Genomic DNA, 27,166 nt, shown 5'->3' on the forward strand with positions numbered 1-27,166 from the left:
TTTCCATAAATCAATCCTCTTTTTCACCTTACTTTCTTCCTGATGACAAAAATAGTGTAGCAATGCTGCAACAGCTCAACTGTATACGAAAATGAATTAAAACCCAGATCTTTCATTTCATATAAACACACATTATAAGATTATTTTAAATTAGCTGATTACTTCTCTTAAATAAGAAACACAAGTAGCACCGTGCATGGAAACAGAGTTCTATGGTGCCCTAGGATCCACAATTAGCCCAGCAAGTACTTTGAATCTCAGGGCCTAGTATTTATTCATTTATTTATGGTCTTAAACGCAGAGCTGGCCAGGGCCATGGAAAAGGGGTCGGCCAAAACTCCCACGGGTATGAAACTTGCAAAGTCCGCCTCCTTCCTTGGCAGCACAGTTGCACTGCCTGAACTGTCAGCACCAGACACACTCACACAGAACTACAACAGACAACAAAATCCTTGCTTATATGGTCACCACTTTAGTTGTGCAATATTCCATCTCTCAGATTTCTGAGGAGTCCATCACACTGGCCGCTGGAAGAACAGAAGTAGCTGGGCTTGATCTGGTTTCCATTTATCCTGTTCTTATTCATAAAACAGATCAACTAATTTCAACTAGAATCCCTTGTGTTGCTATCGGCTTTCAGCCGTGAGGACAGCCAATCTAAATATTCCCATTTGGGTATGAATATCAAAGAAGCCTGTATCTGTTCCTATGAAACAGTCACCAATAAGGAGAAAAGCAGGGTTATCAAAGCAAGAAATGGTAGTTTACACACAAAGCAAATAAAAGTAAAAGCAAATGAGTCATAAACCAAAACCAAATGTAAATAGTTACCACCTAGCAGCTTTGCACTTCATCTGCATCGATTTAGCAGGTTCTATAACTGTAATGAAACACTAAAATCACTAGACCTGCAGTTCTATGAAAACAGCAGCTTTGCACACTTCCAATTTTCTATTTTCAATGACAGTTAATTCAACATTTCAAAGTGCAGAAGTGAAATGAGGCAAGGAATGATAAATGATGCCCTACAATTGGTGAAAGCTGATCACACAGAGATAAGGGCTAAGCCACAGCCACATTCTATTGTTACATGTTAGCAACCAAAGAACAAACCAACACACACACACACACACACACCCAGGAAAGAAAGAAGTGAGATACAAAGAGAGGGAGGGGTGAGATAGATAGATATAGAAAGAGAGATAGAGGGAGAGAGAGGAAGAGAGGAGAGGAGAGGGAGGAGGAAGGGGGAACAAAGAGAGGGTGGAGAGGGGGAGAGAGAGGGAAGAAAAGAGGAGAGAAAAAGAGGGGGAATGAATGGGGGAGAGAGAGGGAGGAAAGGAGGGGGAGAGAGAAGGAGGAAAAGAGGAGAGAAAAAGGGGGAGAGGAGAAAGGAGAGAGAGAAGAGAGGAGAGGGAGGGGGCAGAGGAAAGGAAAGGGGGAGAAGAGGGAGAGGAAAAGAGAGGTAAGGGGAGAGAGAGAAAAAGGGAAAGGGGGAGAGATAGGGAAAGAGAAAAGAAAGGGAGAGGGGGAGAAAGGAAGAGAGAGGGAGAGGGAGGGGGAGGAGAGAGAGGGAAAGAGAGAAAGAGAAAGGGAAGAGGGAAAAGGGGTGTGTGAGAGAGGAAAAGTGAGAGAAAGGAAAAGTGAGAGGGAGAAAGAAAGGGGGGAGAGAGGAGAAAGGGAAGGGGAGAGAGGGACAGAGAAGAGGGAAGAGAGAGGGAGAAAAGAGAGGGAAGAAAAGAGAGAGGGAGAGAGGGAAGAGGGACGAGAAAGGGAACGAGAGGGGAGGGGGAAGAGGCAAAGAGGAAGAGAGGAAGAAAAAGAGAGGGGGAGAGGAGGAGAGGGAGAGAGAGAGGGAGAGAAAAAAAGGAGAGGGAGGGAGAAAAAGAGGAGAGGGGGAGAGAGATATGAAGAAAAGGGGGAGAGAGTGGGGTAAAAAGAGAAAGAGGGAAAGAAAGAGGGAGAAAGGGAAGGAGAAAGAAGTCACAGTAGGAAAACTCCCATCCTTTAGACAATGAGTACTTCCATTTGCCCCCCCACCTCCTCAAATATAAATGAGGAAACAAAGAAAATACCAATGGCTTCAGGATCACATTTATGTGGGGATAGGGTGGGGTGGGTGGGTGGTGGTAGTGTTGTATTAACAAAACAGTTCCATCCTGAAAGCAAACCCCCAAATCGACCTCCATTTAAGAAGCTAATTTATGCACTCCTGAGTCCTCATACAAGTTAAGCAGCACAGAATATCACAGCAGGCATAGAACAACAGATCTTGAACCCTGCTGTGTTTGTTCAAGAAGGCAAGTTAAGCTATTCCTAACAGGAAACAAAACACGTGGTCAAGCTATTAAACAAGGACCGCTTTGCCATACTGTGCAGCCCTGAAAGCATCAGCTGCTGTTCCAAACAGGATTAGAGATGTGGTTTTCTTTAACTATGGTTTAGAGAGAAATGTTTGTGCTTCTAAAGAATTCTCAGCCTAACATTAACCAATAAAATACCAGTCAAGACATGGAGTATCCACACTCACTGAGCACTCTAGGCAAACCCCAAAGTTGTGTGACTTAAAAGAAAGCAAAGGGCACTAGGGTCTGGAATTGTTCACTCTCACTATAGTGGCCAACTTTGCAATTCTCTGGACAGTATTTCTGACTTTAAATACCGAAGGTCCTGCTCTACAGTAATTACATTAAGTATGCAGTGAGCAACTGATACTTGATTTCTAGAGACAGATGCTACTTGAACGAATATGTAATTTGAAAATGGGTTCTTTTTGCTATGTAAGACTACTGAATATATGCAAATATACTGCAAATGGCTTTGGTTAACTTTGCTACACTCCTATTATAAAATAGTCACCACTGGGCCAACTGGCAGCACCAAGACGGATGGAGGAGAGGTTGAGGTTGTTTAATTCAGCTTCTTCGGCTCCACAATCAACAGTCTTGGTACCAGGAGTCAGGAAACCAAAAGATAAATTGCACTGGGGAAGGCAATGGAATTAAGTGTGTCGGAGTCAGTGAGACTGGCTCAGGATAGGGCAGGGTTTAGAGCTTTTGTACATAGAGTTGCTATGAGTCACAGGTGACTAGATGGTACATAACAACAACCAGTTCAGAGTTTCTTTGTTCTATAGAAGTGACACAGAACCATGTCTGAGAAGAACATGACAAGTCTTTCTCACATGTACCCCTTTCTTAATTGCTGAATTCAAGGACATTCAAAACACTGAAGAAATCAGGTCAGTTTGCACCCAAAGGAATTGATCTGTGATGACTTGATGATTTTGGTCAATATTACGATGTGGTTTTTAAAGATGGCTTCAGGATACCATCTAAGTATATTTGGTTAAAATTCTAAAATTTGGTTAAAAATCTAAGTCTATTTGGTTAAAATTGGTAACACACATCACGTATGTCAAAGCTACTTCTACCCCAATGTTCTATTAAAAGATGAGATTATACAGAGTTCGGGAATGATCTCAGAAAGCCTAAAAAAAAAAAAAGAAAAGAAAAGGAGCAAAATAAAACTTGCAAGCAGTTTCTCTAAAATAGTTACAAGAACCTACAGTAGATGGAAGACCTTCAAAACATGAGAATCATTAAAACCTACCTTACAAACAATAATCATTAATGTCCCCTCCACATAAGAGGGACACTCAAATGGGACATTTCCAGTTGTAGATCAGCCAAGAGATTAAAATAAGCATGTTTACAGAGACATAACTATTTAAAATATTTATAGAGAAACCAACTGCAGATGATACAAAGGCTGATTCCAACAAAAACACAGCACAAATGCAGACATCATATGGTCCAATGTACATGCTTATGACCTCATGTGAAAGGCAGGCCAAAAATGTAGTGGCTGGGGATGACTCCCTTTTACCTCCAGAACAACAAAGTCTTGGGTTTGGAAGGGGTTCGTAATCATCATGGAAAGAGATGGGTTAAATCAATAGGAAAGAAAGAGTACAAAATGCTGGTCTTTGAAAACCTTGGCTTTGTTGGGATTGATAGCTCAACTTCTGTTTCTTTCTGACTCAATGCAAAAAGGGTCACTATGAGTTGTACTCAACTTGATGGCATCTAACAAGAAGTATCTTCTTGGCTTTTTTGCCATTGTAAAATTTCCCCATTAGGTTTGAATCAGAACAATTAAAAAACCACCACCACCACCACCACCACCACCACAACAACAACAACAAAATACTGGGCAGAGGTCTTAGGTCACAAGTATATATGATATGGCAGCTCTCACAATCTGTTCTAAGACATGAAGGGCAAGAGGAGCCCAAAATGCTATGACCATTGACCATGTGTTAGCCTCCACCCTAGGAAGGAGTAAGAGAAGTAACTCTCATAACAAACCTGGGAAGCTGTAACTCTTAGCATCACCAGCCCTGCTAATAAAGGAGGACTTTTGGATTCAGAGATGTTAAGTAACTTGTTCAACATCACAAAAGGGTAGATTGGATTTGAAACCACCACACTCATTTGCTGGTCATGCAGCAAGGACATATATCTGAAGGTAATTGAAGCTTGTTAAGAACTAGATCCTTCTAGCAGAGGTTTGCACTTAGAAAATTCAGGGGCGTAGAGAGGAGAAAGAGTGAGGATGGACAGGGATGCTGATATGTCAACAAGTGAAGACTTACAGCCCTGAGGGAGAAAACATTCAATCTACATTACTATGCCTCTCCTCCATTCAAGACACCTGACATTTATATGCAATCTCTTTCTCCAAAGAGAATCTACCACAAATTTCTGCAAACATTTCATGCTTTAATATTATTTAAAGTAAAAACTTCATATGAATAGAAACAAGATTATATATAGCCATGGTGGAGAATAAAAGGTAGAAAGATGTCTTGTCATAGAGGCGATACAAAACATGTCCCTTAGACTATCTGATACTTTTTGGAGATAAAGGAAAGGATTAGGAAATGTATTGGACCATCTCCCTCAATGCTGGAATTTACATGTTTCCAATAACAGGGCTTCTTGTAGGGAAAGTGATGGGAGTCAGTTTATGATGACAGAATCAAAGAATGCAATGAGCAGAGTGCAACTGAAGAATGATAGATCACAGCAGCCATTGTTATTACCATAGCCTGTATTGGTCTGCTTTGAACATAAATGAGTGATCATCGACATCAGGAATGCTTCTGAATATGAATCAGTGGAAACTTGATGAATAAATGCCAGTAAGTTAAAGTTGGTCCATAATTTAGGCATCACATTTGCTGAAGACATTTTGCAGAGAAATTACAAATGTTGGCAATTAGGAAAGCACATCCTAGGAAAAGACATGGAATCTTCCAGACAATCTGGAATTCTGACCATATATTCACCCTTGAAGCTGTCGCTCTACTCCAACACTTGAACTTTTCATGAAGAGTTCCCTCCTTTTGTGATGGCACTGAATTGTAATCAAACATTACCACAAGCCAAGTCACACAAGAGCATGTCGCGCCGTGTTTAAATAGCTCAAATATATTTGAGTAATTGTGTAATGATTTCGAGGCCTCTGGTTGTCCATATGGTCTGAACAGACTGTCTTTTGTGGAACAGTTGTGTTCTCTCTTTCAACGAGAAGAAACTGAATCAGCTCAGCTCCAGACTCCAGACCGTGGGAAGGGAGGCTCCAATTTCTGAGCAGTGCCCTACCTCCACTCTGGAAATGAAACCAACCCACATCTGGACCCCAGAAACCACTGTGTCTTTTGGGAGCCTTGCTTAAGTTTGCGAAATACACAAGAACAATGCGGCAGGCATCACGTGTCATGTTTTGTGCCATAACTGTCCGTAGGATACAACGACATGCCATGAGACGACACAGCAAAGCCAGCACTGCAACCACATAGACTGTTTCTGGACAGAGAATGTTCTAAGTGGTGGAACCAGACCACCTCAGACAGACAATGAGGACCAGTGAAAGGGTCTGGCCGTTGGCAAAGAATTCTTCTTAAATTTTATCCTGAAGTTACAGGTGATGAGACAAGTAAAGGAAATGCTAATTTTACAACTAATGAAACCTAAGGATTTGGGGGGGAGGTGTTATGGGGTTTTTTTTGTTTGTTTTTGTTTTGTTTTTTTTTTAGGATTTGGGTTAAGGGCCCAGAATCTAAACTTGGTTATAGGATCTAACTACTCATTCATGGTATCTGTCTCACTAGAAAATTATCCCAGGGAAGTGTTAGAACGTTACATTTAAAGATAGGTGCCAAACTTACTCGTGATCTGAGAAATCTTAGCAACATGGTAGGGTATGGTCCTCTCCCAAACCACCGGCTATGTATGATAGGGCTCTTTGGGAGAACAAGCGTGACTACAGAGTCTGTTGACCTCTTTGTTTCTGTCCAGCTTCGGGTTTATGAAGCTGTAAGAAGAAAACCTTTTCACTGGTCATGAACAGTGTCAAATGCACAACACCATGGACACATGCACAACTCGTGAGCTCGGGGGATGACTGGAATGCGATGGAAAAGAGTTTACCTTTTGTGCCTGAGGGAGCTGAAAAATAAGGGATAAAAAAAAAAAGAAGAAGAAGAAGAAGAAAAAGAGTCATTAAATAAGAAGTTATGGTTAACTGTAAAACTTCATTAGGCTGACCCTGGAAACTTGGAAAACCAAAAAGGGGAGGAAAACAGAGAAATAAATTAAAGCCAAGTCATTTCCCAAATTAAGCTTTTGTGCAGATTCTTTAACCGGCTGTCTGAAACTGTGGTACCAACAGAGTCTGAGTTTGATAGTACAGGAAGTCACCATGCCCCACAGAGGCTGGTGACATCCTACAAAGCAGCATTCACGGTTCAGCTGTACAAGAGGCAAGTGACACTATTCCACAGCCCAGTTCCATCTTTCTGGACATCAACAGTTCTCAACAGGGCCATGGTTTGTCTGGAGACAATTTTGGTTGTCAAAATTGGGAGAGCAAGACGGGCAGGTGCAAACTTCTTCTTGGTAGAAGCCAAGGATATTGTTACACCTCTTACAAAGCACAAGTTCGTTCCCACAAACAAAGGATTACCCAGGCCAAATACCAACAGCACCAACGTTGCTATACCCTGCTGTATACAAAAGTCAGACCGTTAGAATATTGTTTTTGAAGTCAATTGTTCTTGCATTGAAGCACTTTAATGGTTTCCTTTATTGGTGGTTAAGGAAGCATGCACAAAGATGTGTGCATTCGAAGTAAGCTGATGATCTAAGAACAATGAAAAGGCAGCCAGTCAATCCATAAAATGAGACATAATAGCTCTCCCAATGGCACAGGCAATGAACTGAAATTACACTACGTGGAAAAAAGGGAACATTTATGAGTCATATTTGTCTATATTTCTGTGTTGAGACTATTAGGATGTGGTTTAATGCCACGGCATTTGTGATTGCTAGTCGAGTGTGTGGTGTCTTGAAAAGTATTTCTTAGATCCAGAGTGGAATTAACATTATTCATGCATTAAATACTGAACTAAGGAGTTAAATCATTGCCATAACCTGTTTCCCATCCTAGAGACTGTCATTTATCAAATGTGAACTTGTTACCAGGCAGTGGACTAAGTCCTTTATTTCCTTTCTCCCATTAATCACAGAAACTAAATGCTGGAGACTCTTATTATCCCCTATCACAGATGAAACAAAATTGTAACTCAGACGCTGGATAAACATAAACTATCTCATAAATGATAAATTTCAGAGTGAGGTTTCCTGACTTTACAGAAATTCAGTTCAACTTACACACAAATACAGGTCATAAATCCTTAGGAATTGTGACTTTAGGTTTTGTACCCTCTTTCTAAAATATATGGTAAGAGAAAGGCTAGAAAACGTACTAGACAGATGTCATGGATTATACTGTATCCTCGAAAGAACATATATATAAGGACACAATATATAAATTATATTATGATGAAGAGTAGGATGCGAGATCATTAATCCCATGACAGCCTTGATGCAACCTAAGGGCTTTTTTCTGGGGTGTAGCTTGTAACACCTTATGTTTCATGGGGGACAAAAGAAGAGAGGAAGCAAGCAGAAGGGGGAACCTCAGTATCAATAAAACCAAAGAGTTGTGAGCAGAGCATATCTTGGGATCTCAGATCCCTGAACTGGAAAACTCTTCGACACAAGAAAGGTCAAGATACGGAGATTGCCAGGGAAGCCAACGGAAGCACGGACTTTGTTGAGAATTGATAGAGAATACCTCCAGGAGCTGGCATCCTGAATCTGAACCTCTAGCCTTCTAAAAGAGGAGACATTTCGGTTTGTTAAATCTACCCACCTGTGGTGGCTTTACTACAGCAGCGCTAGGTAATCGAGACAGCCCATCTGAATCTTCTTTCCCAATCATTTTACCCTCTGAAGAACATTCTCATCAGCATGAAGATAAAGCCTTTCTTAAAACCATCCCAATCTCCTAACTCAACAAAGGACAGAATGGATAACCCCAAGTCAACAGCATGTCTTGACTCTCAGACACCTCTTGAGAGGTCTGCTCCATGATGAGTAGACCCAGCTTCACCAACACTCATCTCCAAGTGCTTTTGTCCTCAGCAGATCTCCCCATCTAGGATGACAGTGACACACACATGCTTCCGCTCCCCTGATTCTGTCCTCCTAATTCTGGCTATTAAATTCTAACTACTAAAAAAAGAAAAAGCAAAAGTTCAATGAGTTTCTTGAGTGACTCTCAAGAGCTCATCAAAAATGTATTAAAAGGGTGAGAAATTACTTAAAGGAAAGATTTCTTAAATATGAAACATCTTTTCACACATGGAAAAGAAACCTAAGAGACACAAACCTTATGGAATGATAAATGGATGTTTCTGTAGGAAAGCATTTGTACCGAATCAAGATTTCTGTCATCTGCAATGCCCAGGGGGCTGTGAAGACGACACATGTTTGATGAACAGTAAAATATATACCTAAGTTAAGTCCTATACAAACAGCTGAATTTCACAGGCCTCTCTGGAAGATGTCTGTCTGTCTCTCTGTCTCTCTCCCCCTCTCCCTCTCCCTGTCCCTCTGCCTCTCACCACCTTCCGCCCTCTCTCCACCTCCCACCCCACCCCTCCCTTTCCCCCTCTCTCTTTTTTATTGTGACTGAGTAGGCAACACCTCTTTTTGACTCACCCACTGAAGTGCATGAGAAGAAATCTTGGGAAGGAAAATGAGAGACTAGGCCTTTGTGGTGATGTCCTCCATTTAAGAGTGCCCTCAAACTCTCCGCAAAACATATATTCTCCTCAAGAAATAGCTCACAAGAACAAAGAGGAACTTTCCTACTGGAGCTTTTCAATAACAAAAATTATAGCCTGTGATGCCGTAAACAGGTTAGACCTCTGTGAAAGAGCCTCGGAAAAGAACAGAACAAATTTAGATCTGATCATCTGCAGCCACAGATGCTACTGCTTGGGAATGGGCTCACCAGACACATGGTTCACCCAGCACGCCTGAATGGCGCATGGTGCCCAGGTCGGAGGGCCAGGGCAGCTGGACACTGGGCCCACCTTGGCCTCCGGCTGCAATCCCAAGGCAAATGCCTTCATCTGGAGTGCACATCTGGAACAAAGGGATGGTTAAGGGATGTCTGAATAATGAGGCAGATCTTGGATGGTCATTAGGTTTTTCTTTGAGTTCCAACTCTGATTAGTAACGGCTGCCTGGGGGGCCCAGTAGAGAAAGATTCTGAAGTTATGTCTGAGTTTACTTGGGAATAATGTTAGAGCCGATTAGCAGTGTCTGCTATGGGATAAGAATTTTTTTTAAAAGGGCAAATATTTGGCTGGAGCTGGTGATCACTAAATATCTTACTGTACCCGTCAGAACAAAGCAGGGCAATACTCCATGGTTCAAAATTGGGAAGGGTGTACGTCAGGGATGTGTCCTATCTCCATACCTTTTCAACCTGTATGCAGAGCAGATTATCCGAGAGGCTGGGCTCTATGAGGAGAAGCGTGGCATTAGGATTGGTGGACGATCTATCAACAATCTGCATTATGCAGAAGACACAACTTTGCTCACTGAAACTGAGGAGGACCTCATGCATGTACTTCAGAGGGTCAAGGACTGCAGCCTTCAATATGGACTGAGGCTCAATGTCAAGAAGACAAAAATTCTCACCACTGGACCAATCGATAGCACCAGGATGGATGGCGAAGAGGTTGAGATTGTTCACAGCTTCAGTTTGCTCGGCTCTACGGTCAACACTCTTGGCACCAGTAGCCAGGAAATCAAAAAACGTATTGCGATAGGAAAGGCTGCAGTTAGGGACCTCTCCAAAATACACAAGAGCAACAGTGGCTCTCTGGAGACTAAGGTGCGCCTTATACAGGCCATGGTTTTTGCAATCACTTGTTATGCATCAGAGAGTTGGACAATGACTAGGGAGGATAGAAGGAGAATTGACGCCTTTGAGCTGTGGTGCTGGAGAAGAGTATTGAATGTACCATGGACTGCCAAGAAAACAGATTCATCATAGAGAGGGTTAAACCAGGCTGTTCCTTGGAGGCAAGGATTCTTGGGCTTCGTCTGACATACTTTGGACATGTTGTAAGGAGAGACAGGTCTTTGGAGAGGGACATCATGCTGGGTAGAGTAGAGGGACAGCGCAGGAGGGGAAGACCCTCTATGAGGTGGATTGATTCAGTGACTGGGGTACCCGGGAGGGGTGTAACAGGCAAAAAGATTGGCACCGGATAGAGCACGGTTTAGGGCTGTTGTACATAGGGTCGCTATGAGTCGCAAATGACTCGATGGCACATAACAACAACAACAACAACCTTTTCTTCAGAGTTCTGAGCATAGCTATAAATATTTGTATAATGTTTGTTTGCTGTTTCTTTCTTCTGCTTGGTCAAAAGCTCCATAGGGGTCATAGGCATTATTTTAAGTTCTTTAATCAGTACTTCATTACTAGGGTATACTCTGAGGTGATGCCAAGGTAGGAGGGAACTGAGATATCTCGAATCCTCACCCAACTCCTTATCATGTTGTTAACCCAAGCACAGCGCAAGAGAGGAAGACCCTGGTTGAGATGGACTGTGGTAAGGTGAGTAGGTGTGTCACAGACAGTAAGGCTGGCTCAGGTCAGAGCTGGGTTCAGTCACAAGGGACTCTATGGCACATCCAACCACCACCACCATCCAAGCTAGCTGTTTTCAAGAGAAAAAAGGATAACACTATCAAAAGGTAAAGCTGTTAAGTTGCCACAGGCGCTTGCACTACAAAAGACATTGACTAAATTAACCTTTTTCTTAGCTTGAATCAAGATAGAAGCCAAACTACATATAGTATTTACCATTAAGAAAAAGGTAATGCTGATTTCATTTACGGATGTACTTGACGAAGAAATAAATTTTATTTAATCTTGAAAAAGAAAGGTTATGCATGAACTTATCAGGCTCCAATATGCCTCATATAGAGTTTAGTGTATGTTCAGATTGCCCCACTGTCCTAAGGACAAGCATCAGTCTAGCCTGTGAGCTCTTCCTCATAATGAAGACCAATGTGAGGCAACTTCTCTTCCTCTCCACACTCTTTCTCAGTGCCTTTTCCTCGTCAAAGTCATTTTGTTATGTCTTGTCAATGGGGTTCTACCTCACTGGACTTGCTTCCTAACTTCACAAGGGACCAGGACCATACACCTTTTATGTTCCTTCCAGGCCAAGCATCCCCAAGTGGTACAGTTCTCCACTTAATTGCTTATAGAAGTCTGTCCTTTTCTTAAGAAACATTTAGAAAAGAAAGAAGGAAGGACGCTATGGTATTCCTTGGGCTTTCAGTTCCTCAGGAAGAGGTAGGATCAAGATACACTCCTGCATTCCTTAGCATTTTAAGATGGATAGCCAGAGTCTGTTTCAGGACGGAAAGAAGGAAAGTGCTAATGATGAGAGTGACATATGCTTACTGACCATGCTCCCTGGCTAAGTGCTTTACCATGTTCAGCTTTCTTGGTTCTCACAGTGACTCTCTGGGTTAGATATTTAGCACTGCCTCTGGTTTGCAGATAAGGAAATTGATAATGCTGAGAATGACTAAGTGTACTTTGCCCGGGCTACCTGGCCAGAAAGTGGTAAAGCTCAGAGTTGAAATCAAGTGACTCTGTGGCTCCAATCACAAAGCTTACATCATTTTTTCTCATGCAGATCAAGTATACCCAGTGCCAACACAAGCCGTATTAAGAGTTGGGAGCCTCTCGGGCTGTTCTATCGCGGGGTAACCAAAATGTGAAAGAGGGGAGAGGGAGAACCCTGGCACCGCCGTTTGGCGGGAAGTCTGGAGGAAGAAGAAGAATGCAGCCTACCAAGTTTTCCTGTATGCTACGGATGTCTAGCAAAGCATAAGTATTTACCACACCCTCTCCTGTTGCTGAACATTTACCCTCGCTTTCCTCGAATGTGGGAACTCTTCTCCAAACCCTAAGCCTGTCCTTGCTGTTGAGTTGGAAGTGACTCATAGCTGACTTGCCAGTGAATTTCGAGAGGCACCAAATCACAAAGCAGAAGACTGTCCACCCTTCTCCTGTGGAGCCGCCGGTGCATTTGAAACATGTGCCTTTGGGATTGCAGGGCATCTTCTTATTAATAAGTCATCAAAGCTGTCTGGTACACATATACATCTCTGGGCACTTGGTCCAAGGAAACATTGTATTACCTTTTAGATCGCATGCCCTCACACTGCTTCTTTAATTCTTATTCATAGCATAGCTATTGCCAGTTGCCTCCTATTGGTCATTTGCCCTTCGTGTTTGGTAAAAGAAATCTGACTCTTAGCCATGCTCATCTAAATGACCATAACAGACTTAGCTGTGACTAAGTGACTCAGTTGTGGTTGAAGATATATACATGTACGTTATTTTTTTCAGATAGTATCCTCAGAAGTACTTCTTCTGTTCTTCTGCAGGGAAGGTGCATGTGATGGCTGGAGGCATTGCAGCCATTTTGGAATGGGAAGTGATACTGAAGATGGGAATCACACACTAGAACGCAGAGGGAGAAATGATGACAGGTGACAATGATCACAAACACAATGTGGCATCTGTCATTCTAAACACTTTACTCCTACTACCAGCCTAGCTTTGTAGATGATAAAATCACAGTGTCACAGAGGAGGCGAGGCTTTGAGATGGGAGGCTAGTGAACTGAGGAGGCATGCATAGGATCTAGATAAGAACCACTGGAGAAGAGAACTAGGGTGCTTGTGGTAGAGGCCGCATAGGAAGGTAGAAATGATGACCTGGATGATGATACAAGAGAAGCAGAGAAGTCAAGGGGATTCTCAAAGATTTGCATGTAGGCAAATGTAAAAAATAAATAAATAAATAAAAAATGAGCTGCCATTTATTAAGAAGACGATTACAGAGGATAGAATATTGTCTGAAACTATTTAAAAAATGATGGCATCTCTAAGAGCCGTAGATGGAGGTGCAGGGTAGACAGAGGGGTATGTAAAGCTTGCGTTCTGCCAGCCGGGGCATGCCATCATTCAGAGGTCTGAGTGATGAGGAAGGTTTAGAAGATGAGCCTGAGAAGAAGCAACAGATGAGCAAGCAAAGTATCGCAGTGAGCACTGAGCCCCTCAAACCAAAGGAGGTGCTCCAAAAAGCTAGACAGGGGTTCTTGTTGTTACATAATGTCAAGTCAGAATCATGTTATAACTGACATTCCAGCAGGTTTTCAGGGGCAGTTCATCACAGGACAAGAGACTGTCCATCTTTCTCCCGTGGAATAGCTGATAGATTCACACTGCGTGCCTTTGGGCTGGAAGGGCAGCATCTTACCACGAAGGCACAAGGGATCCCTTAGAGAGAAGGCACAAGGGATCCCTTAGAGAGGAGTAAGCCGCACTTCCGTTTTCATTTCCCTTGTTTATCTTGTTACTCTCTCAGATTTTATCTCACCCAGTGGCAGGACACCCATCACTGTAGCTCAACAGAGTTTCAAAATTAAGTGAACTCTCAAAAATAAAACTCCCATTAAAGATCAATTGATCAAAACAACACATTTCACAATGAAATACGTAAAGACCAAATGGGAAACAAAGTCCTTTTCCTGCCAACTTTATAGGGGTAAAAAAGCCTGGCCTACATGTGTTTATTCCATTTGTAAAACTGGCCCTTTGCCTCAGGTCTTATGAATGAGCGATAAATCCCTGCCTGCTGCAAAGGTTCCTTGTGTTCATTCTTTTTCCTTATGGATCCATGCATTTATAATCTTCCATTCTTCTTCATTAAGCAATGTGGATAGGGATCTTGACTCCTCCATGTAGCAGAGGAAATTCTATTAATTGGCTCAAACTCCCAAACCTCTAAGCCAAGCAGAGAAAAATCCCTGATGACCTAAGACTTGGCCGTGTAGGTTCTGGTCCAGAGTCATTCACTTCTGCCCCTCAGACCAAGCCACCAGAATGGTTCAACTGATTTCCCCATTTCACTCTCTCCCCTTTGTGTACTGCTTTCTCTAAACCACCTCCAAAGTAGTCTATGAGTATAAACGAGATACTCGGGCAGCCTTACTAAGTAAGCCTTTCTCACCCCAAAGCCCTTTTCAGTCCATTTTCTCTGACTGGGAATGTTCTTCCCTCCTTTGCAGGCCAACTTTCTGACTTCCTGCATAGATTACTCTACATCCATCGGATTTCAGTTCAGCCTCGGAGAGGAGGCGTCACTATCTCCATCTAAAGTTTACTTTTCTGACATTATCTTGTTTATATCCTTAGCATTTTCCTCATTCTGTAACTTTATTACTTTTTTTTTTAATTACTTCATGTAAGAACTCAAGATCCATCCAGGGACTATATCTCCCTCAGTCAGTGCTGTAACACAGGAGCCTTGACCACTGTCTGGTTTATGGGTAACATGTTAGCTAATTCTTGTTAGGTGGGTGGGTAGAGGGAAGGACAGACAGAAAAGTGGCTGAATGGCCAGAGAAAGAGTCGGTGCAAGGAAGAAAGAAGGGGGAAAAGGAAGGAAGGAGAAAGGACAAGAAGGGAGAGAGGAAAAAAAAAACAAGGAACGATATGAAAAGGGGAAGAGTATAGAGAAAAGAGGGAATGCAAGGAGGAGGTAGAGCCTTCCAGTGAAGTTTCCAGATTTCAAATCACAGCTCTATGAAATAGCAGCTGTGAGAACTTGAGTAACAATATGTTATGTTATCTCATCTGAAAGAATGCAGTAATAATCATGGGATTAACATGAAGGTTTAAAGAATACATATCCAGTCTGTACCAAAGAAACTGACCCATAATGGTTGTACTTTTGAACTCCTGACCTTGTTACTTCTAGAGTTTGAGGGCTGGCCCCCAGGCTCAAGATCTAGTAGAAGTTATTTAATAACCGACTGTCTCAAGTGCCACAGATGATACCATAAGCCAGGGACCAGCACCTCTCTTTTAGGGCCATGTTTTCCTAGCCTTGAGGACAGGGCCACATTGATCTTCCTACATCTCTTTTGTGGTTCCCCCATAACCATAGGAGAACATATATTTAGGCTACAGCTCATGGCCTCACAATCACATAAAAACCATATGCACCCATGTGAGACTAAATTTGGGGTGCTGCCTAATTAGCTCTGGACTCTACTGACCTGAATAAATAAGCAGTTCGTGGATTAGGATAAAAGTGGAAAGCAAAAACTGGGCTGGCTGTATGCTGACTGTAAGGAGAATCTATCAGTTCTTACAAATAAATACCTCATCAGCAAAGAAACATGTTTCCTTCTGACCCATGCAGCCCACTGTGAAGCTGTGATAAGGCCCCAAATAAGGACATTACATGGCCTATAACTCTTACAGTGGAAGACAGAAGGCCAGGAGATACATGTCTTGATGGTCTGTCTTCAGTAGCAGACCTCATGGTCTGGGAAAAGCTTCATTCCAAGCTCCACAGCCTAGACATGACCCAAATCGAAGCCAATGAATTCATCATTCTTTCACAGTCACAGCAATTGGCTCAGCAACGGAGATGTGACATGACCCAGACTAATCAGGATTTTTCTAGAAGCAATAAAAAAGTACAACTCTCTTTCCTCATCTCCCTCTCCCCTTTTTTCCTTTGATTTCTCAACTAGAATGCAAGGGGATGTATTGCCAGGGACAGATCAGCAAGTGGAGTCTGAGAATGAAGCGCTTACTACAAAAGGCAGGTTGGACAGATAGAGAGGACTCAGTGCCAGTGTTTCAGGCACAGCCCTGTTCACAGGAATAATGAAGGCATCGTAAGTTAACAGATAAGACTTGGAGGAATTGCAGCTGGAGTGCTCCTTGGAGGCAAGGATGGCGAAGCTTTGTTTCCCATATTTTGGACATGCTGTCAAGAAAGTCTATTCGCTGGAAAGGGACACGATGCTTGGAAAGGTGGAAGGTCAGACAAGGAGAGAAAGGCCTTCAATGAGATGGATTACTGATACAGCATTCTTGGTAACGGACTCAAATGTGTCGTGGACGATAAGGATGACGCAGGATGGGACAGAGTTCAGATCTATTGTTCTTAGGGTCGCTCTGAGTCATCCTTGACTCAATGACATTTAACAACAGCAACAAGTGAGCTAAGCATTTTCTCATTTTCTCCACTGACATTTTCCATTGGTGATCTCTAGGTACACACTAAGAATGTACGTGACGAAAGTTTACTTGTACAAATAAAGAGATTTGTCAACATAGTTCCATTAACTATTTGTTCAATTCCAAAAACACTCAAAAGTAATTTCCTTTAAAGAATTCCAATGTTATGTGTGAAATTTCTCTATAAACATAGGAAGCATCATATTTCTCCAGTTTATTCAATATTCTAGATTTTGTGATAACAGCCTATCAGGGGATAAATGGGTATCTCTTCAGAGCATTTGACTCTGATGATACACTCTCTTTTCCTAAAAATACATACCTCTCCTAGCTTTCTCATGTCAGTCAGTTTCTTATTATTATACTTAAATAAAGATAAAAATACATCACATGCAAAGTATTGTTGGAGATCATTCAAAAGCCCGGAGAGAAAACTGCCAAAAGTTCAAGTTGGGTTTAGAAGAGAATTATGGCCGCAGGGGACATCATTGCTCATGTCTGATGAATCCTGACAGAAAGCAGAGACTACCAGAAGAATATCTATTTGTGTTTTATCAGCTATCCAAAGGCATTTGACTGTGTGGACCGTAACAAATTATGGTGAACGCTGAGAAGAATGAGAATCCCAGAACAATTAATTGCTCATATGAAATCTATACCTAGACTAAGAAGTTGCTGTCCAAACCAAGCCAAGGAAACATCAGGAAGGATGTGCGTCAGGAATGTATCCTCTCTCCTTACCTATTCAACTCGTGTGCTGAGCAAGGAATGTGCAAAGCTGGACTCTGTGAAGAAGAATGTGGCATCAGGATTGATGCTTTATGCAGATGACACAATTTTGCTTGTTGTTGTTGTTGTTGTTTAATGCCGACAATTTTGCTTACTGAAGGTAAAGAGGATATGAAATGCTTAGCAGCTGCAGAAGATAAAGCACAGCAGCATTTGGTATGGATTACATCTCAACATCAAGAAAACAAAGGTTCTTGCCACAGGACCACCAGTCTTATGAGAGATGGAGAAAGGACTGGAGCTGTAAATGATATGAGCTTGCTTGGATCCGCAATCTTTACCCCTTGTATCAGCAGTCAGGAAATCAGGAGACATACTACACTGGGCAAGTCCACTGTTGGGAACCTTTTAAAAGTTAGGAAAAGCAATGATGTTAGTTTGAGGATAAAAGTGCAATGATTTAGGCGATGATCTTCTCAATCACCTGCTAAACCTCAGAGAGCTGGACAATGAATAAGGATGACAGAAGCAGAGTTAATTGCTTTGAGTTGTAGTACTGGAGAAGAACACTGACTATCTCATGGACTGAAAGAACTAACAGATATATCTGGGGGGGGGAATACAGCCAGAGTGCTCCTTGGAGGTAAAGATGTTATTCTTTGGCAAAGGACATCATGCTTAGAAAACTGGAGGGTCAAGGAAAGAGAGAAAGACCTTCAACAAGATGGATTGACACTATGACTTCAGCAAGGGGCTCTCGTGTGTAAGAGATGATGAAAATGGTACAGGATAGGGCAGGACTGTATTATCCTGTTTTACTCAATGTTGAAATTGGCACCTAACAACAACACCACCACCACAATGCTAGCATTCATTGTTGATCTCAATTATCAAGTTAAATGACTCTGATATTCCAACATTTGGAAATATTATAAATTACTTTTATGTCAGCTAATGAGGCTGTTTTAATCATGACACGGATATAAATGACACTATAATAAGAATCCTTACGAGTTAAATTGTTACACAAACAACTCAACTTTTCCAGAAGCTGAACTTTTGGCCAAAAAGCAGGTGCATACTCAAGTTCTAGCTGCTCTCAAGAAAAGTTTTGACACGCTGGCCAGGATGCACTCATGAATCATGAACTCTTTGCAATGTTCATCTCGCCATCTGCAAGCCAACCTTATGCATATTACTTTAAAAATAGATTACTTTAAAAATGTAAGATATGTATACGAACATCAACTGTGGTCCAGGTTCTTTAAAGATAGTAAAGATGTTAAACTTCAAAACTCCTGAATGGCCAACTGGCTAGCAATGCTGCAAGTCTGCAGAGAATATTCCACTGTCCACTACAGACTAGCCCAGACAGGCAATTTAGCAGAGAACAAGTGGTTAGATTTTTGTTACAGCTTAATTTTGCCTGAAAGGAATTCATCTTTTTGTTTTGGCAGTACAGTCCTGCCTTGACGAAAGGCAAGCCCGCATAAATTATTCACTTGATGGAAGACATTTTTTTTGGATGCTGGAAAAATGTGGATTATTAATGGACAGACCAGAACAATTCTCACATTACATACTGCTAAGGACTATCAGCTGGGGGAAAGCCCTAGACACTTTGCTCGTTATAATATTCTGAGAATTCTCACAATGAGAAGTCATTTCTCATCAGGCTTGAACTCGGCATTGTATTGGAAAAATACGTTTCCAATTAACAGTGTCATTCCCCAGCCTTATTTTGGGTGGCCATTCTGTTGAAAAATTATCTTAAATGGAGTTTCTGGCAAGGTGGGGGAGCTCTAGTTCCTGTTGATTCCTTGTGAGAACATGAATTGGTACAACCAAATGGAAAATTGGCAAAGACCAGGTAAAACCATAGCCATGATGTGTATATGTTCCTGGCTGTAAGATTATATTGGTCTCTATGGTGGTCCAAGAGCTAATAGGCATGAAAACATTATTAGTCTAAGGCAGAGGTATAGATGAGGGAGGATACGACAGTGGAGGAAGTTCTTTTCTGCAACATTCATTTTGGAAATATCCGAACAGGATGCAAACCTACCCAGACCTTCTCCTGAACTCCCCACCCTTCCAGTGTCACTTTTCAACATTGTGACTGCTTCCAGTTGGATACTCTTAGCTGCTGGTTTTAATTAAAACTTAATTTGCAAAAAATGTTTCATAATTTATGCATGTCATAGAATTCCTCGGAGACTGTGAACTTGGAGCCAGCTCAGGGCCATATAAGGAGACATCGTGCCGAGACAGTAGAGGGAGGAAAGGGAAGTACCAACAGGGACCCAGCACAGGAAAGCACTGATACCTTCTTTCAGCCGCCAGTCACCTGGACCTGCAGCCACCTGAGACGGACACGGGCCTTGTTGTCTGAAAAGAGAGAGCTTGTCTAGCAAGTCACAGACCCAGAGAACCAGAAGGGTCAACAATGGCCAGAAGGATCCCCCAAGGAAGGCCTCACCAGGGAGGTAGTGAGCCAAAGAACTTGAAACCTTCTAAAAGAGATGAATGGGTTCCCACTCTCCACACAAAAGGAGACGTTAAAAAAGAAAGAAAAACCCAGGGGAAAGTAATGAAAACTCAAGAGCCTGCAATGAGCCATTACTTCACTCAACAGATGTCTTCAAGAAGTTCAGGGACCTGCCAAAGTGTTGAACCACAAAGAAGTCTGTGGAGTAACTTAACCAGAAACACTGGCTTCTAAGGAGGACTAGAAGGACTCTCCCCTTCACATCCTTGGTTAACTGTAAAGTGAACCAGTCTCCAGCCACTCTCCATATATAAAGACGGTATGTGTCACAGGAATAAAAAGTTCACAGACGGCAGATAGGAAAATAAACATGTATTCTCCACACTCACATATGAAGAGACACTGGGCAGGGGCTGTATCTTTTAGCAGCCAACCTGGTTTTTACACATTTCACAGTCATCATAATACAAAAACAAAGAGCTTGAGACAAGTACAATTACAGGCTTTTCTACTACAATGTGACAGATATTAAAATCCCCAGATCCTATAAACCAAACACCAAAAAGTAGGGAACTCTGGTAACATTGTGGGAAAAGCGGGTCAATCTCTTCCTGTGAGATCTAAAGCCTCTGAAAACCCGCTGAAGAGTCAGTGATGAGTTGGTAACGATTTGACAGCAATGAGGTCTATGGGGAAAATAAGGTTTTGAGCACTAAAACCTCATGCCTACAGCATTAAATAAAAATAGTAGGAACAATGGCAATTCACTAGCAGAAACCTCACTTCCCTTAGAGTCTTGTGTTATTTTTTTTGCCAATGTATCTCACACAGCTGCCTGTCAGTTGGGGCCTGAGAGCTGCTACGTGGCTGATCAGGTTTTAGCAAATCTTCCTGACTTAGACTAGGGAGACTGGTCGGTGTGCCTCTTCTGAAGAACAGCCTAAGGCAATAATCTTATGGAGCCCAAGGGTTTGTTCGGTAATGGATCACAATGTGTGGCTCAGGATGCAGCAGGGTTTCGTTCCATTTCCCAAGGCATCATCATGGTTCAGAGCCCAGGTAAACAAAAGCTTACAGGAGTAACACATTCTAGTAAAATACTAGCACAATAAAAGACAAGGTCTTAATTTTTAAAAAGTGCATTATAATTTGTTGTTGTTGTTGTGTAGCACCGAGTCAAAATCAACCCAGAGCTGACCCTCCAGAGGGCTTGCAGAGTCAGTAAATGAAAGGAGAGATTGTCCATCCTTCTCCCACAGAGCAGCTGATGGATTCAAACTGTACCTTTTGGATTGCAGTGCAGCTTGTTACTAGTACTAGGCCACCAGAGCTCCCTACAGTATAATTTAGTAAAAACAAATAACAGCTTTAACTCAAGAGGTGCAAAGATTTCCTGCAGTTAAAGGCGCTGACGCAAAAAGACCAGGACAAAGTGCTTATATAGTGGAGTAAACTCACCTGGAAGTACTGCCATGACAGTTGTGTTGGTTTTGTGTACAGTTGGATTGGAAGTGGCTCATAGCTGGCCCTTCACCAAGTTTTCAGAGGAAGTAAATCCCACAGGGGATTACCCATCCTTTTCCTGTGGAGCAGGCTGGTGGATTTGACCCATGGACCTTTGCATTGGCAGCACAATTCCTTACCACTAAGCTAGCAGAGCTCCCTGTAGCCAGATGGAGCCAAGAAGAAAAGCATTGAATGAACCTGAAGTGCTACATTTCTCTTTAACCTCTGCTGTCTGCAGAGTTGCTGTTCTCTGCTTTCACCTGCTACTTCCTTTGTAGTGCAGAACTTATGCAGAATGGGGACAATGTCAAATGGACTGATGACATTTTCTCATCCAATGACATCATTCTCCATTTACCAAGCGAGCTAATCCATACTGCGGAGTCATGCACCACAGGGGACGGGGACATTCGTCTCACTAAATCCTGACAGAATTTCTCATGGAAAACGATGCTGTCTAAGATAGTGAATAACACTGTTGGCATTTTTGATAGCCATAACAAAACAGGTACAGAGATTTATGTCTTTCAATGCAAGAAATTTAGTATCCCAAAAAGCAGCTAAGCTTTGCATTTCCAGGAACCAGTAACACTTAAAACCTTTGTAATTCTCACAGTCGCTAAAGTGAGCAATATTTTGCCATATTTCATAGAATTTTCAAGGCTGATAGGGTATCTTTTAAATGTATAGGACCTTGTAGGATGAAATAGTATCCTACAAAGCAGCTTTCTCAGGAAATCACCTGGAATCTTTGTATGGTTCCATATTTGATATACACATTTTGATCTGACAACAAGAAAACATCACATTTGTATACCGATATTTTAGCTTATAAATAACGTTTTACACATAACAGCTCAGAAGTGAACACTATGGATATCATAAGGTTTATTAATGCCTTGGGGTTTTATGGGATCAATAAGATAATTAGAAAAAATTGTACAAAATCTGGAAACTCACATTTAGGAGAATTTATAAATTCAAGAAGCCACATATTAAGGAGGGTTATTTTTTCCCTTTTCTTATGCTCTTTGCTTTTTCGTGTTGTGTTGTTGTTGTTGCTGACTGCCGTCGAGTTGAGCACAATTCATAGTGACCCGGCCTAGAAACTCCACTCTCCCAAGTGGCCCCGAGCATCTGAAGGCAGTCACATCTTGATTGGCGGTCATGTAAGGGATGTTTTTGTTGTCGTGTTTGATGTGTGTTACTGTTTTTCCCCCCCAAAAGCGGGTGAACTTTTGACCAAAGGTAGAGGCCTATTTAAGGATGTGTCTTTCAAATCCCATAGTAAATTTATTCATTTTAGAATTAATATTCTTTAAGCGATACAGCAATTTTTTGTTTATTTCATGTACTGAATAACTTGGAGTTGCTGTGATACTGAACACTGTGTCATAGTTGTGTCAAATACCGTAATGGTTACCCATCATGTACAATGTTTGGAGGAGCTTCCAGACTGACTCAGGTTGGGAAGCAGGAGTGGCATCCACTTCCTAAACCACGTGCCTCTGGAAACTCTAAAATGCAATGAACGTACAGAAATGATGTTAGTTACAGACCAGAGATCATGTATTTTATGCAAGGGTCACTATGTGTCTTACTCAACTTGACGACACTTAACCACTACTAAACTAGTGCTGTTATATCTGGAGGAACATTCTTCCACTTTGTACATCGCTCTTTGTCAATGTGATGTATGAAGTAACCTCATTTTGTTGTGATGCTGAATCTTGTGCCATATGGGTATCAAATACCATAATGGTTTTCCAATGTGGATAGTGTTTGGTGGAGTTCCTAGCTGTAAAATAGGTTTGGAAGCAGGAGTGGCATCCACTTCCTAAACCATATGCCTCTGGAAACTCCATGAATTTGGAGAAATAATGATAGTTATGGAAAGGCAGTAAGTCTTTTGTTCATAAAGTCGCTATGAGTCATACTTGACTCAACAGCAATCAGCAACAACAACACATGAAAAGACCCGAAGCCTTTCTATAACTATCATTGTTTCTCCAAGTTCATAGAGTTTCCAGAGGCATGTGGTTTAGGAAGTGGATGCCACTCCTGCTTTTAAACCTGTCTGAAACAGGGAGCTCTACCAAACACTGTTCACCCTGGGTAACCATTATGGCATTTGAGGACCCAATCGCACCAGGTTCAGTGTTACAGTGATGCAGATTACCACAGCACAAGCAAACTGACAAAAGAGTGCTGTACGACTTAGAAGAATTTTCCTCCAAAATATAGTAACAAGGGATTAAAATATATTCACTCAAATTTTAAGTATAAGGGCAGGTCTTGTTGACTCTAAAAAAGAGGCTTACATAAAAAACAACCAAACATTACACACAGATCCTAACCAAAACAAGAGCACCATCTTAAAGAGTCCAGCCACATACCCAATTCCAAAATGAAGACAAGGGCCTGGTGCTTAATGTTGTTGTTGTTGTTAAGTGCCATGGAGTAGCAACCCTATAAATAAAAGACCTTAACCCTATTCTATAACTATTGTCCTTTCTCTAAATTAATAGAGTTTCCACAGGCATGTTTAGGAGGTGGATGCTACTCCTGTTTCCAAGCCTGTTGTAATCTGTGAGCTCTACCAAACATTGTCAACCATGTGTAATCATTAGTTTTATGTTGTACATTAAAAAAAAAATTAAGAATTGCCAAAGAAGAATTATTTTAAAAAATTGAGAGTATATAAAAGCTTTATAATACTTCCATGCTTTCCCATATCTTTAAATGGCTGTGCTTGGGTTTTATGTGTGCATTCTAAATCTCCCAAAATAGTGGCTTGGAGTTGAAATGCTTGTCTGGAGATGGTTAAGCATAGTGAACATGGGATTCTAGCACCAAAGGAAATTGCATAACAGAGTCTCGTCATAGCACCTTAAGTGCCAAGCTTATCACTGTATCCTTCCTTCTCCTTGGACACAGGATTCATGTTCAAATATTCCTGTACAGATGTGAGAAATTATGAGACACACTATCCTGGGAGATCAAAAGTCCTAGGGAAGAAAAGGATTGTTTTATGTCTCATGTTGTCTGCGACTGACCACACATGCCCTTAAAATGCATTGGTAATTACTGGTCATTGGAATGTGAATGTTGGAAACAAAGAAGGGCCAATAGTTGTAAAATTTGTCCTTGGTTACAGAAATGAGGCTGGAGATCGCATGGCAGAATTTTGCAAGACCAATGACTTTTTCACTGTAAATACCATTCTTCAACAACATACACGGCAATTATTTATAAATATTCACCTCTTTGGATGGAACATAAAATACTTAAATTTACTACACCTGTGGGAAATAATGATGGTAAAGCTCAATATTGTTAGCTAGAACAAGGTCAGACCCAACTGTGGACCAGAACATCCATCGCTTGTAAACAGGCTCAAGCTGAAGTTACAGAAAACGAAAATAAGTCCATGACAGCCAAAGTATGGTTTTGAGTTTAACTCATCTGAATTCAGACACCATCTAAAAGATTTGGCGCATTTAACAGTCATGATGGAAGACCAACTGGTGGATTTTAACTGACACCCAGGGTGTTCCTTAGAGGCAAGGATGGAGAACTCACATACTTAGGACACGTTGTCTGGAGGATCCAGTCCTTGGAAAATGTCATGCTGGGCAAAGTCAGAGAAAGAAAGGAAACACCCTAAAGGAGATGAACTGACATGTGGCTATAACAGTGGGCTTGGATATGGCAGAGTTTGTGAGGGTGACACTGTTAGTGTTGCCATCGAGTCGAGGACAGCTCATAGCTACTCGATGAACAAGATCTGAATCCTGTTCTATCCTGTTCCAGCCTCACAATCTCTGACACACTTAAACCCACTGAGGTATTCACTGTGTCAATCCACTTATTTGAGAGTCTTCTCTTTTGCACACCCCCCCCCCCAGTTGCTGCTGCTTGCCTGCTGTATGCCTGTGAGATGCCATCAAGGCCTGACAAGAGCTGAAAGGTAAGAGCTTCTGAGTGGAGATGGTGGAGAGGACGGCACAGGAAAGAAGGGACGAAGCCAGATCTGTTGTTCACATGGTAGCTATGACTCACAATGCACTTGTTGGTGCCTAACAATTGACTCTCAAAGATAGTGAAACTTTGTCCCAACTACTTTGCCAGTCAGGCCTTGGGAAAAGATATACTGGTCAGTAAAAGAGAGAAGAAAACCTCAATGAGGTGGACTGACACAGTGACTGTTAACAATGTTGTTGTTGATTGCCTTCGAGTAGAGCACAACTCATAGCGACCCTATGAACAAAAGGCCTGCAGCCCTTCTACAACTATAGACATTTATCAAAATTCATAGTTTCCGGAAGCATATTATTTAGAAAGTGGATGCCATTCCTGCTTCCAAAACCTGTCATAGTATGTTATCGCTGTCATGTGCCACTGAGTCGTCTGTACAGCAGCTCTGAACCCTTCCCTGTCCTGAGTCAGTCTCACTAACTTTGACACACCAATCCCCATCGCCCCAGTTACTGTATCAATCCATCTCATCCAGGGACTCCCTCTCCTGCGCTGTCCGTCCACCCTTCCGAGCACGATGTCCTTCTCCAAGGACTGATCTCTCCTGGTGCCATATGCCCAAAGTAAGTGAGGCAGAGCTTCAAAATACTAGCCTCCAAAGAGAGGCTTGGTTTCACCCTCTCCAAGACAGACCGATTTGTTCTGAGTGCATTGAATATAGGGAGGATGGTGCAGAATACAGCAAGGTTTCAATTTCTTGTGGTCAACTCCATGGTAACAATTCCATGGGAAATGATTGTTGAACCACGTAGAGTAAAACTGTTGACAACTTCAGTTTTACTTCATTTCTCCCTCCCTCGATGTATTATTATTTCTTTAAGTATAAAAAGGACTTTAATATTAATACAAAACAACTAAACAATGCTTATATGAATAGCAAAACAATTAAAAACAACAGTAATTTGCATGTTCAAATCACAGTCTCTCTGTATAAATGAACATTATCATTTCTTCTTTAATATAATCCATGCTGGGGATTCTAATTTGATCACTGCCAAAACTCTCAACGGAGATCTCATGTTGTTGCGCAGTGTTGAAAAATAGAACAATAACCAGCACCATCTTTACAGTCTTTGATGTGCTTAACCTGTTGCAGCCACTGTGTTGGTCCATCTCATTTAAGCACTGTCCTCTCTCCTACTCCTCTGCTTTCTCAAGTGTAATGTTCTTTTACAAGGTCTATCCCTGGGTTCAGAGTTGCCACTGCCATATAACAACAAACAATTCCATTTCAGTCCTATCCCTTGTAAATAAATAATTAGTACTAAATGATTACTTCATGTGATCTTCCCTTAGACTAAGTATCTATCTATCTATCTATCTATCTATCTATCTATCTATCTATCTATCTATCTATCTATCTATCATCATCTAATCTATCTATAATCTGGCTTTATCTCTGTAAACAAAAGATTTTTGAGCTCTTTCTGAAGAAATATTGAGGTAGAAGCAACTTAGAATTTCTCAACTTTACAATCTATGAATATTTCTAATCTATACAAATGTTTTTGAAGAATGATGAAATTCACACTCTAAATTAACAAATCTATTATGTACATCCTGGAACAAAACGACGTTTGGGGGAAAAAGAATGAATTTTCTAACATTACCTTCCAGTTCAAAACAAAACCAATTTAAAAACTTATCATTTTGAACCCCAGTGTTTGGGGAGTCAGGTAGACACTAATCATATTCATTTGCCTCCATTCTATATAGCCATATCCTCCCATATCATATGTTTTCTGATCCATAGAAGAACGGTAGGAGGTATCTCACTCCCTGATTTCAAATCCTACTACACTGCCGTAGTGGTAAAGACAGCATGGTACTGGTACAATGACAG

The 27,166-nt window shown here is 41.6% G+C and overlaps 1 protein-coding gene across 1 annotated transcript in view; it reads right to left on the bottom strand.

The window, feature by feature from the left end:
* CACNA2D3 (calcium channel, voltage-dependent, alpha 2/delta subunit 3) overlaps positions 1 to 27,166 on the bottom strand; it is a 1,138,585-nt gene that overhangs the window by 324,489 nt on the left and 786,930 nt on the right. Inside the window, exon 14 of the mRNA XM_006892223.1 lies at positions 6,498 to 6,515. Within this exon, the coding sequence (XP_006892285.1) occupies positions 6,498 to 6,515 (18 nt within the window). The remainder of the gene's footprint in view (positions 1 to 6,497; positions 6,516 to 27,166) is intronic.

The sequence above is a fragment of the Elephantulus edwardii genome, unplaced genomic scaffold (genome assembly GCF_000299155.1).
Source record: "Elephantulus edwardii isolate Elephantulus edwardi_28Jun2011 unplaced genomic scaffold, EleEdw1.0 scaffold00113, whole genome shotgun sequence".
NCBI classification, from domain to species: domain Eukaryota; kingdom Metazoa; phylum Chordata; class Mammalia; order Macroscelidea; family Macroscelididae; genus Elephantulus; species Elephantulus edwardii.